General features: G+C 49.9%; 1 protein-coding gene across 8 annotated transcripts in view; it reads left to right on the top strand.

Annotated features, from left to right (window-relative positions):
* Positions 1-27568, top strand: part of RING1 (ring finger protein 1) — an 86219-nt gene that overhangs the window by 54970 nt on the left and 3681 nt on the right. For 2 of the 8 annotated variants that reach the window (XM_086920642.1, XM_086920643.1), the window contains exons 2-5: positions 18542-18642; positions 18760-18920; positions 19606-19821; positions 27203-27496. In XM_086920642.1, the coding sequence (XP_086776768.1) occupies positions 18565-18642; positions 18760-18920; positions 19606-19821; positions 27203-27496 (749 nt within the window). In that variant the 5' untranslated portion in view covers positions 18542-18564. Of the gene's footprint in view, positions 1-13700; positions 13886-18541; positions 18646-18759; positions 18921-19605; positions 19822-27202; positions 27497-27568 lie in introns of those variants that run through there. The other 6 variants (XM_086920641.1, XM_086920635.1, XM_086920636.1 and 3 more) reach the window with 6 other exon arrangements.

The raw sequence follows: 27568 nt of genomic DNA, 5'->3' as shown, positions 1-27568 counted from the left end.
TGTTGCCATTGATGCTGTCAAGTTTTCTCCGGAACGTAAAGTTGCAATTTTATATGGTTGCTTAGGACTTGCTGCACAACATGTCTTTGAGAACTTACCTAAATTTCCCACACCTGCTGGAGAAGCTGGCGATGCTGAGCATTGGAATGCTTACAAAGAAGAATTATCTTGTCTAGCCAAACATTATGACCAAGAGTCAAACATTATGCTTGAAAGACACAATTTCTTTAGAAGAAAACAATGTGAAGAAGAATCTGTAGAGAATACATTGCGCAGTTGTGACTTTTAGCTTCAACTTGTGAGTTTGAGGCGGATCCTGACATTTATATTTGAGACCAATTTGTCTTTTCTTGTTTTTCAAGAAAGATTCAAGAATGCCTCCTCAGTTGCAGGAAACCCTCTCTCCAGGAAACAATTGATATTGCTAAGAGCATTGAGAGACATATCATCACCGGGAAACATCCTTTACAACGCAACTTTTACCACGCAGTGCCTTTACGACGCAACTATTACAACGCAAACCATTACAACGCGTTGCGCTGGGGGGGGCTCTAGGATAGGGAATAGATTTAATTTACTATCCAACACCTTCCCTAGTGTTCACGGGGACTGGAGTTGGAATAGTAAATTAAACTATTTACAATCCAGCACCCCAAAGCACTATTCGTTGTAAAGGTTTGCGTTGTAATACTTACGTTGTAAAAGCATGCGTTGTAATGTCATACATCCAGCATCACCTCCAAGGTCCTTTAACATGATCAATCTCTCAACTCTTTCAAAACTCCTGCGCAAGACATTGTTAATTCCATCAGCGTTGTCTCCACAAACAAACCTGTTAGACAATTTGTTAAAAAAGGGAACACATTTTGTTACAGATGTGGATCCAAATCGCATCTGGGTAACTACCCCATGTGTTGTGCTCTTGGTAAAAGGTGTGTTCTATGCAAAAAAATAGGTCATTTTCAAGGTTCATGTAGATTGTCTAAAAGACCTACCAGAGTTAACAGCATTGAGTACTCTGAAACCATTGATGATTGTACAGACCATTTTCAAGACATGATTGTTTCAATTGAGTGTAACTCTATTTTTACTCCTCATTGTGTTAAAGGTCCTATAGAAACTGCATTATTTGGAAATATAGAGAGTCCTATCATGGCAGATGCTGGCTCTCTCATTTTAACAGATGTCATGTTTCTTGAGAAATGGCAAGGATATGTTGCGTTATTTCAAACAGACATCAATCCCAAAGCATTAGGTGAGTTTGAGATAGACATGTTGGGCGATTTCAATTTGAGATTAGGATGTTTAGGGAGGTCCATTTTTACAAAGGTATGTGTTGCTGGTAGGGGCGCAACATCATTGGTTGGCAAGATCTTGCCAAAATGAGACTACAACTTATTCCAGGCTCTGATAACCCAATTACCCTTGGTGATCCTCCTCAGGGCTACAGTCCTGCTGGCTCTAGGAATGATTCACATCCCAAAACTGATTGTCTATCTGTCACAGACCACACTTTTGATCTTGATCTCAAAAAGGTTTTAGATACATTCCCCAGGCTTTTCTCTAACAAATTAGGAACTACCAAGGGTTTTCAACACCCGATTAGACTTAAGTCAAATGCTCAACCTTTTGTTCATAAGGTACGCCCATTGCCCCTCAGTGCAAAGGATGTACTCAAGTCATTTCTCAAGTCTTTGTGCGATGATGGCATCATTGCTCCTTGCAACCGCTCAGAATTGGTTTCTCAATTTGTTATAGTCCGGAAGAAATCTGGAGAGGTCAGATTATGTGCAGATTTGTGCACCTTGAATTAAAACATCTTAATTGACTGCCACCCCCTTCCCAAAATCCCTGAACTTCTAGCCAATTGGGGGGGGTGGGGCAAAATTGTTCTCTATCATTGACCTGCATTCAGCTTACCACCAGTTACCTTTAACAGTCGATTCCCAAAGTCCACCACTTTTGTCACACCATTTGGAGTATATAAGTACCTTAGACTTCCTTTTGGCATGGCCTCTGCGGCCAGTGTTTTTCAGAAGATTATGGAAATCTTTTTCGAAACATGCCAGGAGTCCAGGCCTACCAGGACGATATTTTGGTTTATGCTGACGGCTGGGAAACACACTTGAGCAATTTATTTTCCGTTTTGCCCAAATTGAATGAGTCAGGCGTGACAATCAGGGCTGACAAATGTAAATTTGCCACAAAGCATTTGGATTATTTGGGCCATACTGTGTCTCCAGAAGGTATTAAGCCTAGGTTGTCGCTTAGCAAAGCTATCAGCCATGCTTCTTCTTCCAAAGACAAAGACTAACTTCGATCATTCTTAGGCCTAGCAGAATATTATGCCCGTTTTGTCAAAGGATATACACAAACTGTTGAGCCATTGCGTGCTCTCCTTCGGAAAGGTTCTAAATTTGATTGGTCTGAAGAAGTTTCTTCTTCATTTGATCGAGTTAAAAAAACTCATTGTAGAAGCACCTGCCCTACATCCTTTCCATGACTCTTCGAAGTGTTTGTTAATGGCTGACGCCAGCCTCACTTGGTTGGGGGCGGTTCTACTCAAGTCAAGTCAGAGAATTTATATAGCGCACTACATACCCAGAGGGTCCCAAGGCGCTAAGGGAGGGGAGGAGGATTACTTGTCAAATATCCACGTTTTAAGTTGCTTTCTAAATGCTAGGTGGTTCTGGGTAAGGCGAAGGTAGGTGGGGAGTGAGTTCCATGTTTTAGCCGCCAGGTATGAGAAGGATCTGCCTCCCATGGTGGTTTTGTTGATGCGGGGTACAGTGGCGAGGGCTTGGCTGGAAGAACGTAGTTGGCGGGAGGGGGTGTAGAAGGACAGTCGTGAGTTGAGGCATTCTGGTCCGATGTCGTAGAGTGATTTGTGTGCGTGGGTTAGCAGTCGGAAAGTGATCCTCTTATTGACGGGTAGCCAGTGGAGGTCTTTCAGGTGGCCAGAGATGTGTTCGTTACGCGGGATGTCTAATATGATCCTGGCTGAGGCGTTTTGGATTCGTTGGAGTTTCTTCTGGAGTTTAGCGGTAGTACCTGCGTAGAGGGTGTTTCCGTAGTCCAGTCGGCTCGTGACCAGAGCATGGGTGACTGTTTTTCTGGTTTCGGTGGGGATCCAGCTAAATGTTTTTTTGAGCATGCGGAGAATGTTGAAGCAGGATGAGGATACGGCGTTGACTTGTCTGTTCATTGAGAGTGAAGAATCCAGGATAACGCCTAGGTTCCGAGCGTGGTCTGTCGGGATGGGTGCTTTTCCAAGGGCTTCCGGCCACCAAGAGTCGTCCCATGCAGAGGGGGAAGTACCTAAGATGAGGACTTCTGTTTTATCTGAGTTCAGTTTCAGACGGCTTTGTTTCATCCATTCGGCAACTTCTTTCATTCCTTCGTGTAGGTTGGTTTTGGCGGTGCTGGGGTCATTGGTGAGAGAAAGGATCAGTTGAGTGTCATCCGCGTAGGAGATGATGTTGAGGTTGTGTTGGCGAGCGATGGCCGCAAGGGGGCTCATGTATACGTTGAAGAGGGTGGGACTGAGTGAGGATCCTTGTGGTACGCCACAGATGACTTCAGTGGCCTCGGACTTGAATGGTGGAAGGCGGACTCTCTGGGTTCTTCCGGTGAGGAACGAGGTGATCCATTCAAGTGCTTTTCCTTGTACTCCGATGTTTCTGAGGCGTTGTAAAAGGGTGCTATGGCAGACTGTGCCGAAGGCTGCAGAGAGGTCGAGGAGGATGAGGGCGACTGTGTCTCCATTGTCCAGTAGAGTTCGAATGTCGTCTGTTGCTGCGATGAGGGCGGTCTCAGTGCTGTGTTTTGCTCGGAAGCCAGATTGTGAGGAGTCGAGGGATTTGTTAGCTTCGAGGAAAGCGGAGAGTTGGTTGTTGACAGCTTTCTCGATGACTTTGGCTGGGAAAGGAAGGAGCGAGATGGGGCGGTAATTTTTGAGTTCGGTGGGGTCCGCTGTGGGTTTTTTCAGAAGGGCGGTGAGTTCAGCGTGTTTCCAGCTTTCCGGGAAGGTGGCGGAGTTGAAGGAGCAGTTGATGACGTCTCGGAGGTGCGGTGCTATGACGGAGTCTGCTTTGTTGAAGATGTGGTGGGGACATGGGTCTGTGGGGGATCCTGAGTGGATAGAGTTCATCAGGCGGATGGTGTCCTCAATGGAGATTGGGTTCCAGTCGTTAAGAGTGTTCAAGGGGGGAGGATGTTCAACATATGGTTGGGTGGGTTGGTCTCCGGGTAGGTTGTCGAAGCTGTTGTGGATGTCTGCAATTTTGTTGTGGAAGAATAAAGCCAGAGAGTCGCAGAGGGCTTGAGAAGGGGTGATGTCGTTGGAGTTGGCCGAGGGGTCGGTAAATTCCTTGACGATGTTGAAAAGTTCCTTGCTGTTGTGGGCGTTGTTGTCTAGTCGATCCTTGAATGCAGTTTTCTTGGCCTTTCGGATTAGTTGGTGGTGTGTGCGGGTGGCGTTTTTGAAGGCGTCCTTGGTGCTAGTGGATGGGTCTTTTTTCCAGGCCTTTTCAAGGGAGCGGCAGAGTTTCTTGGACTTCTTAAGATCATCGTTGAACCATGAGGCCTTCTTGCTGCTAAGTTTGCGTTGACGTTTTTTCAGTGGTGCTAGGATGTCGGCGGTGTTGGATAACCATAGGGTGAAGTTGGCGGCGGCTTGGTCTGGGTTAGAAGAGTGGGCTGGGGTGTTTATAAGGAGCGATGAGGAGATCTGGTCGATGGTGATTTTGTTCCAGTTTCTTTGCAGAGTTGGTTGGAGGTGGTTGGTGGGTTTCGGCTTGTTGTAGGTGAAGTGAACGCAGCTGTGGTCAGTCCAGAGGAGATCCGTAGTGTGGCTGAAGGAGACATGATTGCTGGAGGTGAAGATGGGGTCGAGTGTGTGACCTGCGATGTGGGTGGGGGAAGTGACCAGTTGTTTAAGTCCGAGGTTGGCGAGGTTGTCCAGGAGGGTGGTGGTGTTGCGGTCGTTGTTCTTTTCAAGGTGAAAGTTGAGGTCTCCCAGAAGGATGTAATCTTTGGAGGGGAGCGCGTGTGGAGTGATGAAGTCCGTGATGTCTTCACTTAATTTTGAGCGGTTCTAGAGCACATCATAGCTTTTTCTTCAAGGATGCTTAAACCATCTGAGACCCATTATAGCACAATTGAACGCGAGGCTCTTGCGTGTGTTTGGGCAATTAAAAAGTTCAAAAATTACATTTGGGGTCGTGAATTTGAATAATTCATAGACCAAAAGTCTCTTACGCAGTTACTTAATGGTAATGGGCTTGGTAAAGCATCAGCCAGGTTGGTTAGACTCCTATCAAAATTACAAGAATTCCATTTTTCTTTTAAACACATTTCTGGAGGTAGAAACTTCAGGGCTGATTGCCTTTCACAGATGGCTTTTCATGATCCCTAAGAAGTTGAGAACTTAGAAGATACAGAATGTGTGGTTGCTGCTATTGATGCTGTCAAGATATGTCCCAGTATTACTGAACAATCTTGGTTGGAAGCAAACAACAAGGATGAAAATCTTAAACTTGTCTCTGGTTATATTGTGAAGTGTTGGCCAGAAAATAGGAAACTTCCTAATGAGTTGAAAGCTTTTGCCATGGCAGCACCTGAATTATCCCTGGTTAATGGAATGGTCATGAGACATGTTTTTTGTGTTTCCCCGTCCAGTCTCAGGAACGACATCATCAAATTTGCGCACCAAGGTCATCTAGGGATTTCAAAGACTTCACAACTCATTAAGCTGTACTACTGGTGGCCATCCCTAGAATCTCAGGTCAAATTTTACATTGATTCATGTGCTGAATGTCTCTGATCTGACAAAAAATTGAAAGTTATGAATACACCCTTACACCCTGTGGCCGTTCCCATTAAACCTTGGGACAAAGTTAGTTTCGACTTTTCTGGACCTTATGATCTCCTGTCCCATGACCTTAAATATCTTATTTTATTAATCGACTTTCACTCAAAATGGATTTATCACATGTTTTGTGACTCACCCAATTCTACCAATGCCATTAAGTTTTTGAAGAAGATATTTTCTGTGGAAGGCTCGCCCTCTGTTATAGTCACAGACAATGGCACCCATTTTATCTCTCAAAACGTCAGTTCCTTCTTAACCAAGTGTGATGTCAAACATCTTAAGATTGCGTAATACTCACCAACCTCTAACGGTTTGGTTGAAAGGGCAAACAGACTAGCTAAGGATGCCATTCAAACAGCCCTTTCCTCCCAACATGATGTACAGGATTTCATTGAAGCCAAGTTGTGGTCTTATAATATTTCTCCTCATTGCATCACAGGTGTTTCCCCATTTTACCTCTTAAGGGGTAGAACTGCTCACACTCGTTTGTGTCCCAATTGGTTACTCAATAAGCACAGCAAGAGCATTCATTGCAATGAGGATTTGACTTCGAGAGTTGTACAAAAGCAAAGTCGCATGAAGTCAGCGCATGACGCTGCAAAAAATTTGAATACTCTAGAATTGAGTGGCTGATTGGGTCCTCATTAAAAATACCCAAAAAGTGTCAAATGGTTTATCAAAATGTTCCCCTCCGGTGCAAGTCACTGGTGTCAGCAGAGGCTCAGCTGTACTTGGTTTTAAGGGTTTGTGGAACAAGAGATCTCTGGTACACCTTTCTGACTCACAGGCTTGTTCTTTACTCAAGTTATCAAAACAGGAATTGAAGGATTCTGATTGGACTCGGTGGTTACATGATCCACCGTCCGTCGTTGAAAATTCTTCCATCTCTCGGTGTCCCGTTGTACATTCCAGTCCAGAATGTGCTTTTCCCCCTGGTTCTGTTGTGACCACTGTTGACACATAATCCTTACCACCGAGTTGGGAGATCGTTGTAGAAGATTGCCCTCCAAATTGAATGATCACATTTCGTCTTGATTCTGTATTTTTTTTCATACGTTTATTTGCTTTATTTGTTCTGTTTGCAATAGCATCATCCTTGCTTAAGTTTCTTGTTTGCTATGTTTGTTTTCCTTTCCACTTTGTTCTTTGTGGAGAGGGAGATGTTGTAGTGCAAGCATCCTCGTGCCAGGATATGAGCTCGAGGAGGCCTCGCTCTAGTTTTGTAGTGTTTTAAAAATGGTTCCACAATCTAGTGCTGAACGCGGCATGCCAGGGTTCTGACAACGTTAATCTGTTGTCCGAGATCCTGGTATGTGGCGGGAGCGTCTGGTTGTGGGTGCTGTTGAGTATCAAATAAAGAAACAGCTTACTCACCTCAACTGTCTCCGGACCTTCTTACTTCATGTGAGTTGTCAGGTTTCCAGAACAAAACCCTGCCCAACCCCAACCTTTTTAAATGAGCAGGTCTGAAAAAAGAATCTGCAGAGCTAGCTGTCAGCATACAGCAAACGATAAACTCTACAACCATATCACTGCCCTTTAACCACCACTAAGCGCTGTGTGCCATAACACGATAACCACACCTCGGGGGCCACCATGTGCAATACTGAAACAGCTCCCACACAAGATCAAAACAAACCCGATGCAGGCAGGAGATTCCCGATTATTGAAGCAAGAATGCCTTCATTTTAGCTGCCTCCCGTTGAAACTAGTGTAATCGCAGGGGAAACCCAATACAACCTTGGAGGTTTGGGCAAAACTGATAATGACAGGTAAAGATGCCTAGAAGGGACTTTGTTTTTAGAAAAAGTTATATAGTTATTTATATTGGATCTACTCTGAGGGTGAGTCTAATTAGAACAGACACTCTTTTCATGATTTATTGCTGTGGTATGCGCTCTAGTCTACGGGCGTATACGCGATGACGCGGTACGCCGTAGGCTAGAGCGGATAGGCGCGCATGCGCAGAGAGAGCAGATTGAAAGGCGCGAACGCGAGTAACGGCAGTTGGCGACCGGAGCGGTTACAGTTAGACGCTCGGCGCCCTTTAGCTCGGATATTTCTTGTTGCATATAATAAACGAGTGTTCTACACTTACCCAGTGTCCTAGTGTCCTGTGGGGGAGAAGGAGAAACATTACAGTGGCGACGAGGCTGAGATCCGGACACCACCTGGTGCAAAAAGGAAAAAAAAAAACACCCCACAGCCCACACCCACGAGCCAGCAAGGCACAGGACCTGCAAGGAAGAGCAAGGGCGTGGCAGCAGCGCAGCAGCACGTCGAAGAACAGATCACAAGCCTCACTAGTCAGGTTAGTGTGGCCCAGAACTCCAGGAACCCCCAGGCAGCAACCTGGCAACCAAAGGAGACACCCCCAAGCTAGAGGAAGGGGGGAAAGTAGCACAGACAGCGCACACTACGAGGGACAATACCCCAGGTAGCCCAAGGGGCCAAGGTGACACGGCAGAGAACGCAGGAACGTCCGGTGCGCCTACCCTAAGTGCCCAGGCAGGAGGACCTAGAGGCGAAGCCAGAATGGCGAACCAAGCGTCAGCCCTTATGGCACCCGTCCCGTTCCTAACCAGACCAGGAGAACCCCAACTAAAATGGGAAGACTGGAAAGAATATTTCCTCAATTACATAGAGGCCCTGGAAGACGAAAGTGAAGGCGAATACAAGCCGGAAAGGAAAAAGAGACTGTTGCTCCACAACTTAGGCCCAGAGGGGGTAAGGGTATTTAAGAACCTGGTGCCCAAAGAGAGGGGTGCGGCGGAGACGGATGTCTTTGTGAACGCACTGGACGACCTGGACAGCCATTATCGCCCAGCAGTCTGCGTCTCGATAGACCGCTATAACTTCCAACAGAGAAAACAAGAGGCGGGGGAATCCATCGACGACTATGTAGCAGCTCTCCGCAGGCTAGCAATCACGTGTAGGTATGGGAACCTGCAGGATGAATACATCAAAGACCAAATTGTAATGCACACCACCAGCAGAGCAGTCCAAGACAAGTTGTGGGCGATGAATGAGACAACCCTGAAAGAAGTTGTGGCGATGGTCAAGAAGGCGGAAATGTCGAAGAGAGGCGCAGACGCGGCCAAAAGGGAAAGCGGGCCGAGGCAGATGATCAACAAGATTGACGAGGCACCACTATCCAGCAAGCCCAAAGGCACTAACGGAGACCCTAGGAAGGACACGAGGGGGCCTGGGAAGCAGATGTCTCGCCCCAGCCAGGGAACGAAGTTCGCGTGCTACAGATGTGGCAGCGCAGCACACGCGGCACAGGACAGACGATGTCCCGCGTTTCGCGCCAGGTGCTCATTCTGTGGACTGACCGGTCACTTCGAAAAAGTCTGCCGAAAGAAAGGGACGAAGTCCACGGTCAAGTGCATCGACGCGGCCACGGCCAACGTAAGTGAGGAGGACGACCCGGAGGAGGATGACCTGGTGCTGTGCATAGAGGATCAAGTGTTGGACGTATCAGGGAAGCGAAGGGACAAGCCCCGCACCGACATGCTCATCGGGGGCGTCAAGGTACATGTGGCCGTGGATTCGGGGTCCCCCTGGACCATCGTGCAAAGGTCGATATGGGAAGAGGAATTCGCGCCAGTCATAGGGCCCGACCTATGGCCGCCGGACATCAGACCCATCTCGTATACCGAAAATTCCATCCCACTGGTGGGATGCAGGGACTTGGAGTTCGAATTCAGAGGACGGTCAGCCACGTGCACCCTGTATGTAGCGGAGAAGGGCCCATCGGTACTAGGATGGAGAGACGCAGGCGACCTCGGCATCATACTCAATCCAGGAGGGAAAGAACAGATCTTGCTAACAGATGAATGGCCCCTCTCGAAGGAGGAGGACTGGAAGGCAGCATACCCCAAAGTCTTCGAGGGCACGGTAGGCAAACTGGACAAATTTGTGCATAAAATGGTCCTTAAGGAGGGAGCAGTACCAGTAGTGCATAAGGTCCGGAACATACCGATATCCACGAGTGAGGCGGTGCGCCAGGAACTAAGGAAGTTGGAAGAGCTAGAAATCATCGAGCCAGTGGACAGTGCGGAATGGCTATCGCCCCTGGTAGTAGTTAAAGAGCCCAATGGTAAGGTCAGGCTCTGTGTGGACCTGAGGGAGCTCAACAAAAATCTCATAGTGGAGAGGTTCCCGCTCCCCAGAATAGAGGAGATGCTAGCAAGGACAAAAGGCATCACGCACTTTTCCACCATTGACCTCACGTCCGCATATTACCAGATAGAACTGCACCCGTCGAGCAGGAAGTACACAGCCTTCATAACACCCTTTGGATGCTACCAATTCAGGAGAATGCCCTTCGGCCTGGCATCCGCTGCGGCCGTTTTCCAGAAGTTGATGCACAGGCTGTTTAAAGACATCTCGGGAGTGCAATATTTCCAAGACGACATCCTAGTGATGGGCTCCGACAAGGGTGAGCACGACAAGAAACTACATCAAGTGTTGGGAGTGCTGCAAAGCAAAGGAATGACGGCGGAATGGAGCAAGTGCAGAATTGGGTCTCGCTCAGTGACCTACCTAGGGCACGAGATAGGAACGCATGGCATCTCGCCGAAGGAACTAAATGTGAAGGCAATAAAGGACGCAAAGGCCCCAACGACCAAAGAGGAAGTACGGTCATTCCTTGGAATGGCCGAGTATTACAGCAAGTTTGTCAGACATTTTGCCACAAGAACGTACAGGATGAGACAGCTAATCAGGCACAACACAAAATTCGAATGGGACAGGGAAGCCCAGTCCGAATTTGAGTCCGTCAAAGACTGTATCAGCCATGCCATCCCATGGCAGGGGTATGTCCCCACGGGCAAGACTATTGTAACAACAGACGCAAGCGACAAGGGCTTGGGGGCTGTCTTGGCGCAGGAAAGGGAAGACGGCACCAAAGAAACAATCAGTTTTGCATCCCGGGCGCTGTCCCCGACGGAACAAAGGTACAGCGTAATCGAAAAGGAGATGCTGGCGGTCACGTGGGCGTTGAACAAGTTTCGTCAGTTCATATGGGGCACGAGATTCAGGCTCCAAGCGGATCACAAGCCACTTGTCAAAGTGTTGACGTCATCGGGCCATGACACCGCCACCCCGAGAATAGCGAAAATGACCCTGAAGTTGTTGGATTATACATACGATGTAGAATATCTCCCAGGTACGCAGAACAAGGTAGCTGATTACCTCAGCAGGGCATCAGCCATGGAAGAGGCGCCGGGAGAGACCCCGGACACGGAGGAAATGGTCGCCAGCATGGAGGATCATGAGACATCGATCAGTGCACAGGAATGGCAGGCGGCTTACGAGCTCGATGAGGAGAAGATGGAAGTAAAGAAACATCTCACGTCGGGGTGGCCGGACAAGAAGAAGCTGACGGAGGGTGTCCGACGGTTTTACGAAATGAGAGAAGAACTGTCCCTGAGTGACTCGGGGATATTCTTGTACAGAGGAGAGAGAGTGGTGCCCCCAGTGACACTAATACCCCGACTGCTGAAAGTGCTCCACGAGGGGCATCTGGGCATAGTGAAAACCAAGGCGTTGGTCAAACAGATGTATTGGTGGCCAGGAATGGATGCCCACATCGAGAGACAAGTGCGGGAGTGCGGGCAGTGCCAAGGAGCGGACAAGGTGCTCCGCCCACTCCGACCAGCACTGGGAAAGTTCGACACCCCGCATGGCCCCTGGGAGGATGTGGCCATAGACATTCTGGGGCCCGTGCTAGACAGTAGAGGGGTGAATAAGTACATCTGTGTGTTGATAGATAAGTACTCTAAGTGGCCAGAAGTGGACATACAAGAGTCGATGGACACGGACACGATCTTGAAGTTCCTAACCGAAGTGTTCCTCAGAGAGGGAATACCCAGAACTATCCTCAGCGACAATGGTCCGCAATTTGTGTCGGACAAATGGGGGAGATACATGAAGAGGAACGGGATCGAGGTGAGACACACTGCCGTGTACCATCCAGCTTGCAACGGCCAGGTCGAAAGGTTCAACAGGGTGCTCATGGGCTCCATCCAAGCAGCCATATCGCAAGGAAAAGACTGGGAGGTGGAAGTAATGAACATGATATGGGCCTACCGGATAACGCCCTCTGTAGTGGGATATAGTCCGTTCCAAGTGCTAAGAGGACGGCATCCCTTCACCAGGGACAACGTAGCATGGAGGGAGAAGACCATCACCAGCAAGTGGTCCCCAGCGGTGGTGCAACGAAATCTGGAGAAGGCCCAGAAGATATATGCGGCACACTATGACAAGCGGCGCAGCACGAAAGAAACAGCGTTGGAAGAAGGGGAGTGGGTCAGGATCAAACTCCCCACCCTACAAAAGAAGGGCGAAAGCAAATTCAGCCAGCCACTACAAGTCAAAGAGGTGCGTGGCAGGGCGGCCCTCCTCAGTGACGGCAAGGTCTGGTCACAAGATCGCATGGCCAGAGTCAACAAAATATTAGTCTGGCCCAAGTCCGAGGAAGTCGACAGATACATGGATCACCCGGAGGTAGGACCCCTTCCCGAGCACGGCATAGACAACCAAGGGGAAGGTGCAGGCGAGGACAGTGAAGCGGTGGTCCTGGGAGCTAGGCCGACCGACGGAGGAGGAGTACAAGCGAAGGCAGAGCAGAGAACAGACGTGAGAGAAGCTGGGGTGTCCCAACAACAGACAGAGGCGAGAGAGAACGTGCCGGTAAGACACACCCGCAGCGGAAGGGCAGTTGTAGTGCCCTCTCGTTATAGTGACTTTGTGATGGATGAACACTAGCTGGGTGCCGGCCCCCCTTGGCGCCCCACATTGACAATGTGCACAGCTGGAGGACACTTTACTGTTGAGGGGAAATGTTATAACTTTGTTTCCATTAAAGGGGAGAGATATGTGGTATGCGCTCTAGTCTACGGGCGTATACGCGATGACGCGGTACGCCGTAGGCTAGAGCGGATAGGTGCGCATGCGCAGAGAGAGCAGATTGAAAGGCGCGAACGCGAGTAACGGCAGTTGGCGACCGGAGCGGTTACAGTTAGACGCTCGGCGCCCTTTAGCTCGGATATTTCTTGTTGCATATAATAAACGAGTGTTCTACACTTACCCAGTGTCCTAGTGTCCTGTGGGGGAGAAGGAGAAACATTACAATTGCGGAATTCATTTTTTATGTGTACTCCTTTTTAACTTAATCTACATATATATAAATATTTTTGTATTTTAAAAAGTTATTCCCGTGTCTTTTGCTTTATATATTCATCTATTGACTTTGTCAAATGACAATTGGGTGTCTGCTCTGATTAGACTCTAGCCCTCAGAGTAGATCCAATATAAATAACTATATAACTTTTTCTAAAAACAAAGTCCCTTGTAGACATCTTCGCCTGTCATTTCCCGTTGAAACTGGCCCCTGCGTCAATAGAGGCCAATGGGGAAAACACATTTCCCCTATTATTTTTCCCAAATCTCCCACTTTCCTGGTTGCTGGACAGCTAATGGGCCGCACCATTGAACTTAGACAGGTGGGGTGCCTGGACAGGTGCAGGTCCAAGCAAGCCCCGCCCCTTCCGGGAAGTGAGTGACCCGAGCCAAGTTTGGCCCCGCCAGCGGTAAATTCTGTGCTGCGACACGTGCAATCAGCAGCGCACCGTACCCAATGGACGACTTCAATCAGTTCACCTAGCCAATTACAAGCTTTGATACAGTCTCTGAGACCCAACGGCCAATGAACAGCGAGGATATCTTTAGTCAACCATGTGACAAGTTCAGCAGCAACCAATGAAAGAACGATAAGATTTCCGAACTCTCTTAGAATATGTGTCCTAGTTCGTGATTGGCTGTGAGACCCAAGGTACACAAGTTCTGGCCCTGATCACTCAAAACACGGCCCCCGTTCCCGGGGCAGTGAGGGGCGCGGAGGCCGGCCTCGGCGCGGGCTGCACGGGGGAGCTCTGGCCGGGTGGACGCGCTAGGTGGAGGGTCAGCGGCCCCTGAGGTGTGAGGTGAGACCAGCTGAGAATCCTGGTCTGTCCGGCAGTGTGGTGGAGTTGTATTCATTTAGCGCTTCCTGTTCCCTTCAGGCGTCGAAGCACTTTTCGGCGAGTACTGGAGGGGCAGTGGGGTCTGAAGGGGGAGTGGGGTCTGAAGGGGCAGTGGGATCTGAGGGGTCTGAAGGGGCAGTGGGATCTGAGGGGGCAGTGGGGGTCTGAGGGGGCAGTGGGGGTCTGAGGGGGCAGTGGGGGTCTGAGGGGGCAGTGGGGTCTGAGGGGCAGTGGAGTCTGAGGGGCAGTGGAGTCTGAAGGGGTCTGAAGGGTTTGAAGGGGCAGTGGGTGTCTGAGGGGGCAGTGGGGTCTGAGGGGGCAGTGGGGGGCTGTGGGATCTGAGGGGGCAGTGGGGTTCTGAGGGGTCTGAAGGGGCAGTGGGTGTCTGAGGGGGCAGTGGGGTTCTGAGGGGTCTGAAGGGGCAGTGGGGTCTGAGGGGGCAGTGGGGGTCTGAGGGGGCAGTGGGATCTGAGGGGGCAGTGGGGTTCTGAGGGGTCTGAAGGGGCAGTGGGGTCTGAAGGGGCAGTGGGTGTCTGAGGGGGCAGTGGGGTTCTGAGGGGTCTGAAGGGGCAGTGGGGTCTGAAGGGGCAGTGGGGTCTGAAGGGGCTGTAGGGTCTGGAGGGGCATTGGGGGTCTGGAGGGGCTTTGGGGGTCTGGAGGGGCTTTGGGGGTCTGGAGGGGCAGTGGGGGTCTGGAGGGGCAGTGGGGTCTGAAGGGGCAGTGGGGTCTGAAGGGGCAGTGGGTGTCTGAGGGGGCAGTGGGGTTCTGAGGGGTCTGAAGGGGCAGTGGGGTCTGAAGGGTCAGTGGGGTCTGAAGGGTCAGTGGGGTCTGAAGAGGCAGTGGGGTCTGAAGAGGCAGTGGGGTCTGAAGGGGCAGTGGGGGTCTGAGGGGGCAGTGGTGTCTGAGGGGGCAGTGGGTGTCTGAGGGGGCAGTGGGTGTCTGAGGGGGCAGTGGGTGTCTGAGGGGGCAGTGGGGTTCTGAGGGGTCTGAAGGGGCAGTGGGGGTCTGAAGGGTCAGTGTGGTCTGAAGGGTCAGTGTGGTCTGAAGGGTCAGTGGGGTCTGAAGGGTCAGTGGGGTCTGAGGGGGCAGTGGGTGTCTGAGGGGGCAGTGGGTGTCTGAGGGGGCAGTGGGTGTCTGAGGGGGCAGTGGGGTTCTGAGGGGTCTGAAGGGGCAGTGGGGGTCTGAAGGGTCAGTGTGGTCTGAAGGGTCAGTGGGGTCTGAAGGGTCAGTGGGGTCTGAGGGGGCAGTGGTGTCTGAGGGGGCAGTGGGTGTCTGAGGGGGCAGTGGTGTCTGAGGGGGCAGTGGGTGTCTGAGGGGGCAGTGGGTGTCTGAGGGGGCAGTGGGGTTCTGAGGGGTCTGAGGGGGCAGTGGGGGTCTGGAGGGGCAGTGGGGTCTGAAGGGGCAGTGGGGTCTGAAGGGGCAGTGGGTGTCTGAGGGGGCAGTGGGGTTCTGAGGGGTCTGAAGGGGCAGTGGGGTCTGAAGGGTCAGTGGGGTCTGAAGGGTCAGTGGGGTCTGAAGAGGCAGTGGGGTCTGAAGAGGCAGTGGGGTCTGAAGGGGCAGTGGGGGTCTGAGGGGGCAGTGGTGTCTGAGGGGGCAGTGGGTGTCTGAGGGGGCAGTGGGTGTCTGAGGGGGCAGTGGGGTTCTGAGGGGTCTGAGGGGGCAGTGGGTGTCTGAGGGGGCAGTGGGGTTCTGAGGGGTCTGAAGGGGCAGTGAGGGTCAGTGGGGTCTGAAGGGTCAGTGGGGTCTGAAGGGTCAGTGGGGTCTGAAGGGTCAGTGGGGTCTGAGGGGGCAGTGGAGTCTGAGGGGGCAGTGGGGGTCTGGAGGGGCATTGGGGGTCTGGAGGGGCAGTGGGGTCTGAGGGTACTGAAGGGGCAGTGGGGGTCCGAAGAGGCAGTGGGGTCTGAAGGGGCAGTGGGGTCTGATGGGGCTTTGAAAAATCTACTCGCAATTGCTAGTAAAATGTTATCATGTTGAGCTATTTTTAGTGCCTACTAGCCCCAGGCGAGTAAAATTTGGCTGGAAAGGAACAGGTGTTCTGTTCATTCAGAAAGTAAATGAGCAATAAAGATGCCATTAAATCTTGTTTTTGTCTTGACATATTTGCTGTCTGTTCAAGGAAAGATGTCAAATGTCAGTTTGTCTTTCAACTAATTGCTGCTCAGAAAATGAGGTTTCTTTTTCTCTCTCTTACTAGAGTTAGAGGTTTTTGTCAAGTGAGCTGTCTCAAGATGTCAGTTATTTTTCCCAAACATAACATTTAAATAAATAGTCTGTAAATTAATATTACACATATTTAAACATATTACCTTGTTGTGCAAATTTGTTCAATAAAGGTTTTTGAAAACAAAACAAAAATATTTCAAAATATATCAGCAATTACAAAAGCATATTTTGTGAATTAAGGAGTGTACTGCAAAAAAAGTTAAATAGGAGAAAAACAAACCAGAAAACTTTACTTGGTAATGTGCAAATTACACATATTTGCAGAAGCTCTATTTCCATGTATTATTGTTTGCAGGCTATGTAGTTTTATCAGTAAAGCCGCATGGCAATGGAAACTTTTGTGGCCGTTTCAATGTAAAATCTGCTTATAATAATGACAGTGTGCTTCCACTTCATGCTTTAGTTATGTATTTATTAAAAGTAATATTTTTTAAACATGATTTGAGAAACATTTCTTCCCTGCCCTGAAGACAATGCTGTTAATGATATAAGAGGCAATTCAGGGGTCATGTGTATCCTATATGTGTCTAGATTTGTATTATATATGGAAAATAAAGTTTAGTCTATTCGAGTTTTTTTGTACAGCAAACATGCTGTACTCGCACATATGGAGGTGTTCTCATATGTGCTAATGAAGAAAATGGCAACTCAATGAATTAAAATATTTGCCCATGATCACATCATTTGAAACCAGTTTATGGGTCAAGAGCATTGCAAAATAGGTCAAGTAGATTATTTAAGTCACTAGACCTACTGGTCTAGTAATATTGTAATGGTTTTAGAGGCATGCAGTAGTATCTGAGGGGCTGTGGGGTCCGAAGGATTGTTGTCTGAGAGGCAATTGAATCTTCGGATGCAGTGAGATCTGGTGGCACTAAGATCTGAAGGGTAGTGTGGCCTGACGGAGTGTGGCTTTGAGGGTTAAGGAGATCTGAAAGTGCAGTGAAATCTAAGGGGAGCTTTAGGAGCAGTGGGATCTGAAGTCAGAAAGGCTGTACTATCTGCCGAGTTATTGGGAAGCGGTATGAGATCCAGTGAGGTCAGAAGGGAAAATTGGGTCAGAGGAGGCAGTGGTGTTTGAAGGACTGTGAATTCTCAGGCAGTGGGACCTGGAGTAGGTAGTGGCATCTGACCGGATGTGGAGCAGTCAGTTCTCAGGGGGTGTGGACTGTAAAATACAGATTGACAGTGAGTTTTGGTAGGTTAGCAAGGTTTGAAGGAGCCTGGGGTCTGAGGGCAGTATGATCCAACAGGGAAGGTAGGCCTGAAGGGGTACTGAGATCTGAAAGGCAGTGGAGTTTAAGGTACAGAGGGATGGTGAGGTCTGCAAGATTAATGCCACTTAAAGGAATCTAGTTCTGACTGCAGTATGATCCAACAGCAGATACAGGACTGAAGGGCTATTGAGATCTGAAGGGCAGTGGGGTGTAAGATACAGAGGCACAGGGAGGATTGAGAGATTAGTGCAGTTTGAAGGAGTCTGAGGGTGGTATGATCCAACAGCAGAAATAGGTTTGAAGGGCTACTGAGATCTGAAGGGCAATGGGGTGTAAGATACAGATAGACAGTGAAGTCTGAGAGGTTAGCGCTGTTTCAAGACGTTTGCGGGCGGTATGATCAAACAGTGAAGATGGGTCTGAAGGAATATTGAGATTTGAAGCGCAGTGGGGTGTAACATACAGAGGGACTGTATGATTCAATAGTTGAGATAGGCGAGAAGGGCTACTGAGATCTGAAGAGCAATCAAGTGTAAGATACGGAGGGACTGTAGGTCTGAGATGTTAGTGCAGTTTGAAGGGGTCTGGGGTTTGAGGGCAGTGTGATCAACAGTAAAGGTAGGCCTGAAGGGATACTGAGGTCCGTGAGGTGTAAGATACAGAGGAGATGTGAGATCAGCAAGATCAGTGCGGTTTGAAGCAGTCTGGGTTCTGAAGGCAGTATGATTCAACAGTGGGAGATTGGCCTTGAAGTGAAACTGAGACCTGAAAGGCTGTGGGGTGTAAGATGCTGAGGTGCAGGGAGGTTTGAAGGTCAAGGTTGGGGAAGCTTCAGGGTATTGAGTATAGGGTGTTAATGTAATACACGTAGGAGTACAAAATTGGGTATTTATGGTTTTGGCGAATTCTGCAGACAGAAGTGAGTTCGGGGCTTGAAAATGATCTTGAGATGCGAGTGGTGGAAGGGAGTTAAAAACCTGGCCTGGTGGAAGTGAGTGCCTTGTCCTGGATTTGAGGTTATTGCTGTGGTTCTGTAAGTGGCATGCAAGGTGCTGAAGGTGATGTTATTTCTTCGAGTCAGTAGTGCAAGAGATCCTGTAGTTGAGGTTGGTTGGGGTCACCGTGGTGATTTTTTGTAGTGTGCAGCATAAACCTCATTATTGCCACATAGTCACTTCACTTGTGTTTTACCTCCACAGTCTCAATAACCGCCGTCCCCATCATGGCCACTCCCGCCACTGCCCAGAGCGCTAGCAAGACCTGGGAGCTGAGCCTCTATGAGTTGCACCGGACACCCCAGGTAGTGTGCAGTGAATAGGGGAGCCAGTCACTGTGCCGCATGTCCTCAGGCTGAGGGAGGGATATGGTGCATGGGGGAGCATGGTCTTGCCTTGAAATAATTGTCTCTTGTCTGTAGGAGGCCATCATGGACGGCACCGAGATTGCAGTGTCTCCCCGGAGTCTGCACAGTGAGCTCATGTGTCCTATCTGCTTGGACATGCTGAAGAACACCATGACCACCAAAGAGTGCCTGCACCGCTTCTGCTCCGACTGCATCGTCACCGCCCTGCGCAGCGGGTAAGAAACAGCAGAGAAAAGTCTGTACTCCTTCCCTGCAAAGAAGTTGGTTTGACCTAGGGGAGGAGAATTGCATGGAATGAGCCCCACTTTGGATTCCACAAATGTGAGGTGGGTAAGCAGTGTGGCTTGTGTTGGGTTTGGGTCGGGCACAAAGACCTAAACCTGGCGTTTTGTCCTCAAGACTAAAAGTTCCCCACCCGTAGTCACTTCTAGGTGCAAGGTGGGGTTGTCACTGGTAGTGATGCTGCCAGGCGCTGCTTTCTGCTTCTCATCTCGTGTCATTACTACCCTGAGCATTTCGTGAACGCAAAGATGTGAGCCAGGATGGTGCTTAAGGTACCTGGCTACCACTAGTGCTCCCTTAGTTGTATCATTCCTGCTCTACACTTCAGTTGGAATACAGGTGAAGGTGAGGGGGACACTACAAAAACGCGGCCATGTGTTGCTACCCAGTGTGCAATCTCTTGTGATATAGTTTATCCTTTGGGCTTTCTTGGACTTTTATTTCTTTCTATGGCTGAATTCTCTTATGGAAAAGACTGTATACCCATTTTTCTAAATAAAATCCTTTTTTGGGAATGAAGCCACTTTGTGTACCTTACACTGTCTGTTGTGTATCGTTCAGGTTGCGACTGTTCCCCCAAGACTTCATTAACTTTCTACCTTTGGGCCTCTCACACAGGAACAAGGAGTGTCCTACTTGCCGAAAGAAACTTGTTTCAAAACGATCATTGCGGCCAGACCCCAACTTTGATGCACTTATCTCAAAGATCTACCCCAGCCGGGATGAGTACGAAGCCCACCAGGACCGGGTGCTGGCTAAGCTGAGCCGGCTGCACAACCAGCAAGCCCTGAGTACCAGCATTGAGGAGGGATTGAAGATGCAGGCACGGCACAGGTGAGGAGGGGGACTGAGCACCCCATATTCTTGGCACAGCACTAATGGCTCTGGATTTCTGACTATTTACTAATCCTTGGGCATGTTGGAATGGACGTTTTCAGTGGCAATATAAAAGTTGTCACAGGGTTAGATGGACATTTCCACCGTGGTCAGGTGACTGTCAGTGATGCAAGTTGAGCTTGAAGCCCACTCTATTTCCTTACAGCACCCATCCTAACAGGGAATACTTTGCATCATTTCATTAGAAATATGATTTTCAAAAGTGTGTATGCCTCATACGCGACTTTCCTTATCAGTAAAGGATTCATTCTTGATATATCAGTACTGGACACTGTGAACTGGTAGTCAATGGTCTTGTGCTGCAGATTGGTACTGTAGATAGAGGAAAGGAGTCTGCTTGCCTTGTGTACAGCATTGAAATAAAAAGTTGTTGTCCCAGTCCACAAACTAAGTGTCCTAGGTGTTGGTTGACAGCAGTTTCACATCCCTGTGGGCAGTATCAGTGATAGTGTCCATGGCTGACGAGTGTGAAGCTGCAAAGTGTTCTCACAAACAATCTGTTTTTATTTTTTCATCTTCTGTAGAATTGTGTTCAAGGCATGTGTGGCTGTAGGTACACATGCTGTGCATACTCCGGCCATCTAGTGTTGAGCCGGATGTGTGCAATTTGTTTTTCATTGAAGAAGTCTTTTGAATCACACGGTTCAGTGACTCCTCCTCTTGCTCGTAATGCGCATGTGCAACAACTCCATTGTTTGTTTTCTTTCTGACGTCTAGTTGAGACATGTGCTCCGGCTCGAGACAGTCATCGGTACTCTTTTCAGATCCCATGGGTAACTTCTAACTGCCGGTATTGTTTTCGATCGTGTATCCCATTTTCCTTTCATCCCTTGTTGACGCCTCCACCTGCACCCGGGCGATCCTCGGGTTGATCTGAGACCCTCGTGGAGACTCGCTCTCCAGGGCCTTTTGCTCTGAACTTCTGATTGGTTTCATACTGTGTCACAAGGGTGATTGAACGTGCTCCATCTTAGATGTTGTTCTTGGTGCCTTTCAAAATATCCACAGGCTGGTATAATGCTCTCATATGTGGTATTAGGTATAGGTATACGGCGCCACTAGGCAGAATCGCACAGCGAGTTCAAAATGTCTCTATTACTTCGGGCGGTGCTGCGGGGTATGGAGAACCACCAACCTCCACAGATCAACGCCTCAGCTCTCTTTGACAATGTAATAAACTCCCCAGCACACGCCAAATTCAACAAATGGTCTCCTAGTGTTCACAACAGCAAAAAAATAATAATGTGTCACACAGTGAAACAGATGTAAATGTCTTGTGTTCTCTTTTTCAAGATTTATTCATGTAGGCTTCAGAATCTGCTCCGAATAGCCAACACGTGTTTTGTCGCTTTTGGGGTGTTGTCCCGCAACTTCCTCAAGGCTATATGCTCCCAAGTAGTCATTCTTTTAAGTTAACCGACGTTCTTGTTGTACCCGAGTGCAAACAGGGGTCCCTTCACTAATGCCCAGTAAAATATTCATGCTTTCTGACTAAAATCTCTCACCACCACCTGCAGACCTACTATCTGGAACTGTGCACACACTTCACAGCATCAGTATGGCACATGGACATATAATGTGCAGTTAAGGTGACCTGATCTGACCTCGTCAGAGACGGTCGCTCCACCCGCCGAGTTCACCCAGTCTCCCTGCTCCCACCGCTCGCCGCCGCTCCTGAGGTCGTGACCCCTGTGCCTTTCTTTTGTTTCTCTGTGCCAGTTATGCTGTTCTCCCCCCGTGTGGTGACCCGGTTTGAGTGAGTCTGGTTTTTCTGCCGTTTTTCCCGCCTTTTCCGCCCCGCTCCCTGCCGCTGCTCCCCTGTGGCCCGCCCCCCCTCTCTTAGGACCTCTCCCCTTCGCCACCCCGCTCCCGCCTCCCAGCTGCTCCTCCCTCCCTCCCACTCTCCACTTATGGCAGAGTCCGCACATACGCGCAGCGGGCGCGCTGATTGCACGCCGAAGGCGCGCCAAAGGCAAGCCCGTCCACGCCTGGACCGCACCCAGCGCCAGGTACCATGGATCTCACCGATGTCAACGGACCCGACGAACATACAACGCCGCCAGCCTACTCTCACTCAACACCGCCCGTAACCCCACCTGCTACCTGGCCACCCAGAGACACACCCACAGACCCTTCACCTGCCAAGAGTGCAAACTCACTTGCATCCGACCAGGGCCAGCACACGCCAAGCCTACCACCAACAAGAATCACCTTAAGAGCATCCTGCTCAACACCCGCTCCGTCCACAGGCACGCAGTCGAACTCTGGAACCTCCTCGACACAACATCACCAGACGTCGCGTTCCTCACAGAAACCTGGATGAACGCCTCCTCAGCCCCCGACATCGCCATAGCCATCCCGGACGGCTACAAGATCACCCGGAGGGATCGCGCCAACCAGACGAGGCATTGCCATCGTCCACAGAAACACCATCCGCATCACGACCAACTCAGAAGACACCCTCACAGCCGCTGAACACCTGCACTTTCAGATACACACTGACCCCAGAACCACCCTCAGAAGCACCCTTACCTACAGACCCCCGGGACCACGCACCCAATTCAGCGAAGCCATCGCAGACTTCGTAAGCCCGCACACCCTCGCCTCCTCAGACTACATCGTCCTAGGAGACCACAAATTTCACCTGGAGAACAACAATGACAGCAACACCACCGCCCTACTTGACAACCTCGCCAGCCTCGGACTTAAGCAACTAATGAACTCCCCCACCCACTATGCCGGCCGCACGCTTGACCCCATCTTCTCCTCCAGCAAGCACATCTCCTTCAGCCACTCAACCGAACTCCACTGGACAGACCACAGCTGCGTCCACTTCTCCTTCAAGAAAACCACGACTCACCACCCGCAACAAGCCCCGCCGCAGAAGCTGGAGCAAGATCACCGCCGACCAGCTCACCACCTCCCTCAGCCAGAACCCGCCCACCATCACGACAGACCCCGACGAAGCAGCCCGCAACCTCGCACAATGGCTCACCGACTGCGCCGACGAACTCGCACCACTGAAGAAACCACCCTGCAGACCCCAGAGCAAGAAAGCCTCGTGGTTCACCGACTACCTCATAAACTCCCAAGAAAACCTGGCGATCCCTGGAGAAAACCTGGGGCAAGATCAGACAACAGAGAACATGACAGCCCTCGAACGCCACCCGCAAGCACCACCAACTGATCCGTACCACCAAGAGAACCACCTACAAACAGCGCCTGGACAACAACACCCACAACAGCAAGGAACTCTTCAGCATCGTTAAGGAGCTCTCCAACCCCAACGCCTGCAACAACGACATCCCACCCTTGTAAGACCTCTGCGACGCACTCGCCTCGTTCTTTCACCGCAAGATCACCGACATACACAACGGCTTCGGCGCACAGACCACGCACCCAACCAGCGCACCCAACCGCCACCCTCTGCGCCTGGAACCCGATCAACACCGAAGACACCGCCCGCACGATGAGCACCATCCACTCCGGCTCCCCCAACGACCCATGCCCGCACCACGTCTTTAACCAAGCCGGCTCCATCATCGCACCCCAACTCCGCAACGTCATCAACAGCTCCTTCACATCGGCCACCTTCCCGGAGAGCTGGAAGCATGCCGAACTCAGCGCCCTCCTGAAAAATCCACCGCGGACCCCACGGACCTCAAGAACTTTCGACCCATCTCACTCCTCCCGTTTCCTGCCAAAGTCATTGAGAAGACTGTCAACAAACAACTCTCCGCCTTCCTCGAGACAAACGGATCCCTCGACCCGTCGCAGTCCGGTTTCCGGGCAAACCACAGCACCGAGACCGCCCTCATCGCATCCACCGACGACATCAGGTCCATGCTCGACAACGGGGAAACCACAGCACTCCTGGATCTCTCAGCAGCCTTCGACATGGTATGCCACCGCACCCTAATACAACGTCTCAGCGACACCGGAGTCCAAGGTGCAGCCGTGGAATGGATCATCTCGTTCCTCGCCGGTAGAACCCAGAGAGTCCGCCTCCCCCCGTTCCAGTCCGCGGCTACCGAAGTCCTCTGCGGCGTCCCACAAGGATCGTCGCTCAGCCTCACATTCTTCAACGTCTACATGAGCCCCCCTCGCGGCCATCGCATGCAAACACAACCTCAACATTATCTCCTACGTGACAACACACTGCTGATTCTCCCCCTCACCAACGACCCGGACACCGCCAGAGCCAGCCTCCAGGAAGGAATGAAGGACGTCGCAGAATGGATGAAGCTCAGCCATCTGAAACTGAACTCAGACAAGACGGAAGTCCTCATCCTGGGTCCGTCCCCCTCTGCCTGGAACGACTCCTGGTGGCCACCTGCCTTGGGCACCGCCCCCAAACACACTGACCACGCACGCAACCTGGGCTTCATCCTGGACTCCTCTCTCACGATGACCAAGCAAGTCAACGCCGTCTCATCATCCTGTTTCAACACCCTGCGTATGCCAGGAAGACGGTCACCCAGGCCCTCGTCACCAGCCGCCTAGACTACGGGAACACCCTCTACTCTGGAACCACAGTCAAGCTCCAGAAAAGACTTCAGCGCATACAGAACGCCTCTGCGCGACTCATCATGGACATCCCCGCCACAGCCACATCTCCGCCCATCTGAAGAATCTGCACTGGCTCCCCGTCAGCAAGAGGATCACATTCCGACTCTTCACCCATGCACACAAGGCCCTCCACAACGCGGGCCCCAAGTACCTCAACAACCGCCTCGTATTCTACACACCAACCTGCCAGCTCCGCTCCGGCAGCCTCGCCCATGCCACCGTCCCACGTATTCGCCAAGCCACCGCCGGAGGAAGATCCTTCTCCTACCTGGCAGCCAAGACATGGAACTCCCTCCCCACCCACCTCCGGCTAACACAGGACCATCTCTCCTTCAGGAAGCAACTCAAGACCTGGCTGTTCGAGCAGTAGCAACCACCCCCAGCACCTTGAGACCCTAACGGGTGAGTAGCACGCTTTACAAATTCCCTGATTTATTGATTGAGTTGACACCCTTCCTGCAAAGTGGTTGGGGCCCTTATGTGAAACCACGCAGGATGCCCACAGGAAAGGTGCACTGCATGTCACAATGAAAAGGGACTTTTACCGCATTTCACCCCAGACAGCATTTTAGTGTCATTGTTGTGTCTGCTCGTCATGAGTGCTAGTCCAGTACATTCATCTTTTTGAACACTTGTGTGTAGTTTTTTCTTACCCAAGTCCGATGTCGAGGACTATTTATTTTCTTGTGGACATTTTTTTGTTTTGTAATCGTGCTAAAGGTGTGGTTTTGTAATTTTTTTAATATAATACTGAAGGACCTAGTTTGGGCTCAGGGGTGTTTAACAGCTAAAAATTGTAGCTGATGTGAAGGTCGGTTTGTACCTTTTTCCTGGCCCCGGAAGAACACTCCACGAAGAGGGATTCTCTTTTTCTGTCTGGGAAATATAAAAAAAAGTCTTTTATTCTTAAAAGACAAAAGTTAACCTGTTTAGATTATGAAGGGTTTTACAAGCAAAAATAGAACCAAAACAAACGCCCAAAAAATGATCTCCGTGCTCCAGAATAGTGTGGGTAGAAGCTGAAAAAAGAGCTGCTGTATCTGTGGCGGACCATGATGGGATACTGCTGGTGGTCTTTTTTGTAAATAACCAGTGGTCGTTTTCCAGCCTTTCTTGCCTGCAGCCCCTTTGGCTACGCTGCCGTTCTTTCCTATCTGTTTTCCCCCATAAAAAATGTTTCTAAACGAGTCTTGTCTCTTTTCTATAAATTGTTAATTTCTTGATTTTAAAATGTGCTTCTTGTTTAAAGAAAATAAGTGAAATCCGGCCTGCAATAGAGTGACACGAACTGTGTTTTATTTGAAAATTGTCTTATCAAAAACAGAAAGGGGAATAGCACATATTGATGTAAAGGGATTGAAAATAGGGGGGCAGATTTACAAGAAACTGATGCATCTATATAGATGCGTCAGTTTCCCTGCACCTGAGTGAAAAACCCTTGCACCACCATAGATGTGCCGTATTTACAATACAGCGCTCTATGGCACAAGGATTGACAGATGCTTCAGAAATTCTGACGCATCTGTTGGTGTTCCTTTTCACACCACCTTCAGGTGGAGAAGTGTGGCTCAGGGGTTAGAGGCGGCAGACCTGGAGCTTGAGTTCGGCCCGGGACCAGGGTTCAATTCCCCGCCTCGGCGGGTCTTGGGCTCAAAAATTCCACGGACTTGTTAATTCTCGCTCCGGTGCCTTCTCGACTCACGGGTTCACACTCTGCGACTCTGGGCAATAGCTTGCTTAATCTCCACAACGGCCCCTCGCGGTGGGATGCCTGGCTTTCACCTTGTGGATACCCTGCCAGGGTATCTCACAGGGGAATACCAGGACGGGTTCCCTAAGCAAGCGCTGAGATGCCCCAGGGTAAGTCGTGCGCTATATAAGTCTCATTCATTTCATTTCATTTCATTTCATATCGGTACAGCTATAAAAAAAAACATAGCAGCTTTGCTGTAATGCACACCTCACCTGCACTCTGGAATGTGAGCATCTGAGGCTCCAGCTACTTGTACAAGCCTCATCCCTGGTGCATGAATATTGGTTTATGGGCACTGATGCCTCTAGTTGACGTCCTAAATGTATGTCTTCATTGCTAGAATGACCAGTAAATAAAAATTGTAATGCCCTACACCAGTGGTTTCAGAACTGCGGTCCGGGGACCCATGAGAGTCCGCGACTACTTGGATAACTAAATAATAGTAGCAGATTTTAAAAAGTGTATATAAATGAAGAAGGAAAATGTACAATTGAAATGTTTTAAATGTACTGTAAATGTGAAGTCATTCGAAATTGGAGACTAAAAATTAAATGATTATCCTCTGATTGATTTGTGGGTGCGGTGCAGGGGCATCAAACAGAATACAGTATGGACGACAAGTGGCCTCAATTAAATTTAGAAAAGCTTCAACCTTTCTATGAAAATAGATTTAAAAAAAATCATTTATATATGTTTCCAGATTATCATTTGTGTATTTGCTTGTGAATGCATCTTTGTGTATTGTGCGGTTCAAATCATCTGCAGTACTTTGGCCAGGGTCCCCGGCTTCCAGTAACGATTTAGTGGGAGTCCCCGGGTTCCAATAATAATTCAGTGGGGGTCCCCAGGTTCAAGTAATGACTCTGTGGGGGTCCCCGAATTCCAGTAATAATTCCAGAAATCTGAAGTTAGAGAACCACTGCCCTACACCTCTACCCTTCTATTTGCCATGGTTACTTAATTGAAAGAGCTTCCTCTTTTTCTGTTCCTTTGCAGGGCACAGCGGGTCAGGAAGCCCCAGCATGAGTCTGATAACACTACCTTCAGTGGTGGAGAGGACAACTGCGACAGCCGGTCTCACGTCAGCAACCCGTCTGTGCACAGTACTCATGAAGCTGGCCCCAGCCGCAAGCGCTCCAAAGCCTCTGACGAGTCCTGTCCCGACCCAGACCGCTCGCACGAGGGGGAAGCCAGCCCTGAGCTGCTGAGCCCTGAATCCAACAGCGAGATCGAGCTTGTCTTTTGCCCCCACCCTGTGCTGGTGGAACAGGATGAATACTCTCAGACCAGGTAACTGAAGCATCCCGCTGGCTAGTCTGGCAGTCAGGTAGCGATTCAGTCACTTCAGAGTGAAAAGGGATC

Source organism: Lissotriton vulgaris, chromosome 5 (assembly GCF_964263255.1).
Source record: "Lissotriton vulgaris chromosome 5, aLisVul1.2, whole genome shotgun sequence".
NCBI lineage: Eukaryota > Metazoa > Chordata > Amphibia > Caudata > Salamandridae > Lissotriton > Lissotriton vulgaris.
Note: the sequence above shows the minus strand (reverse complement) of the source record. Positions and strands in the feature narration are given on the sequence as shown.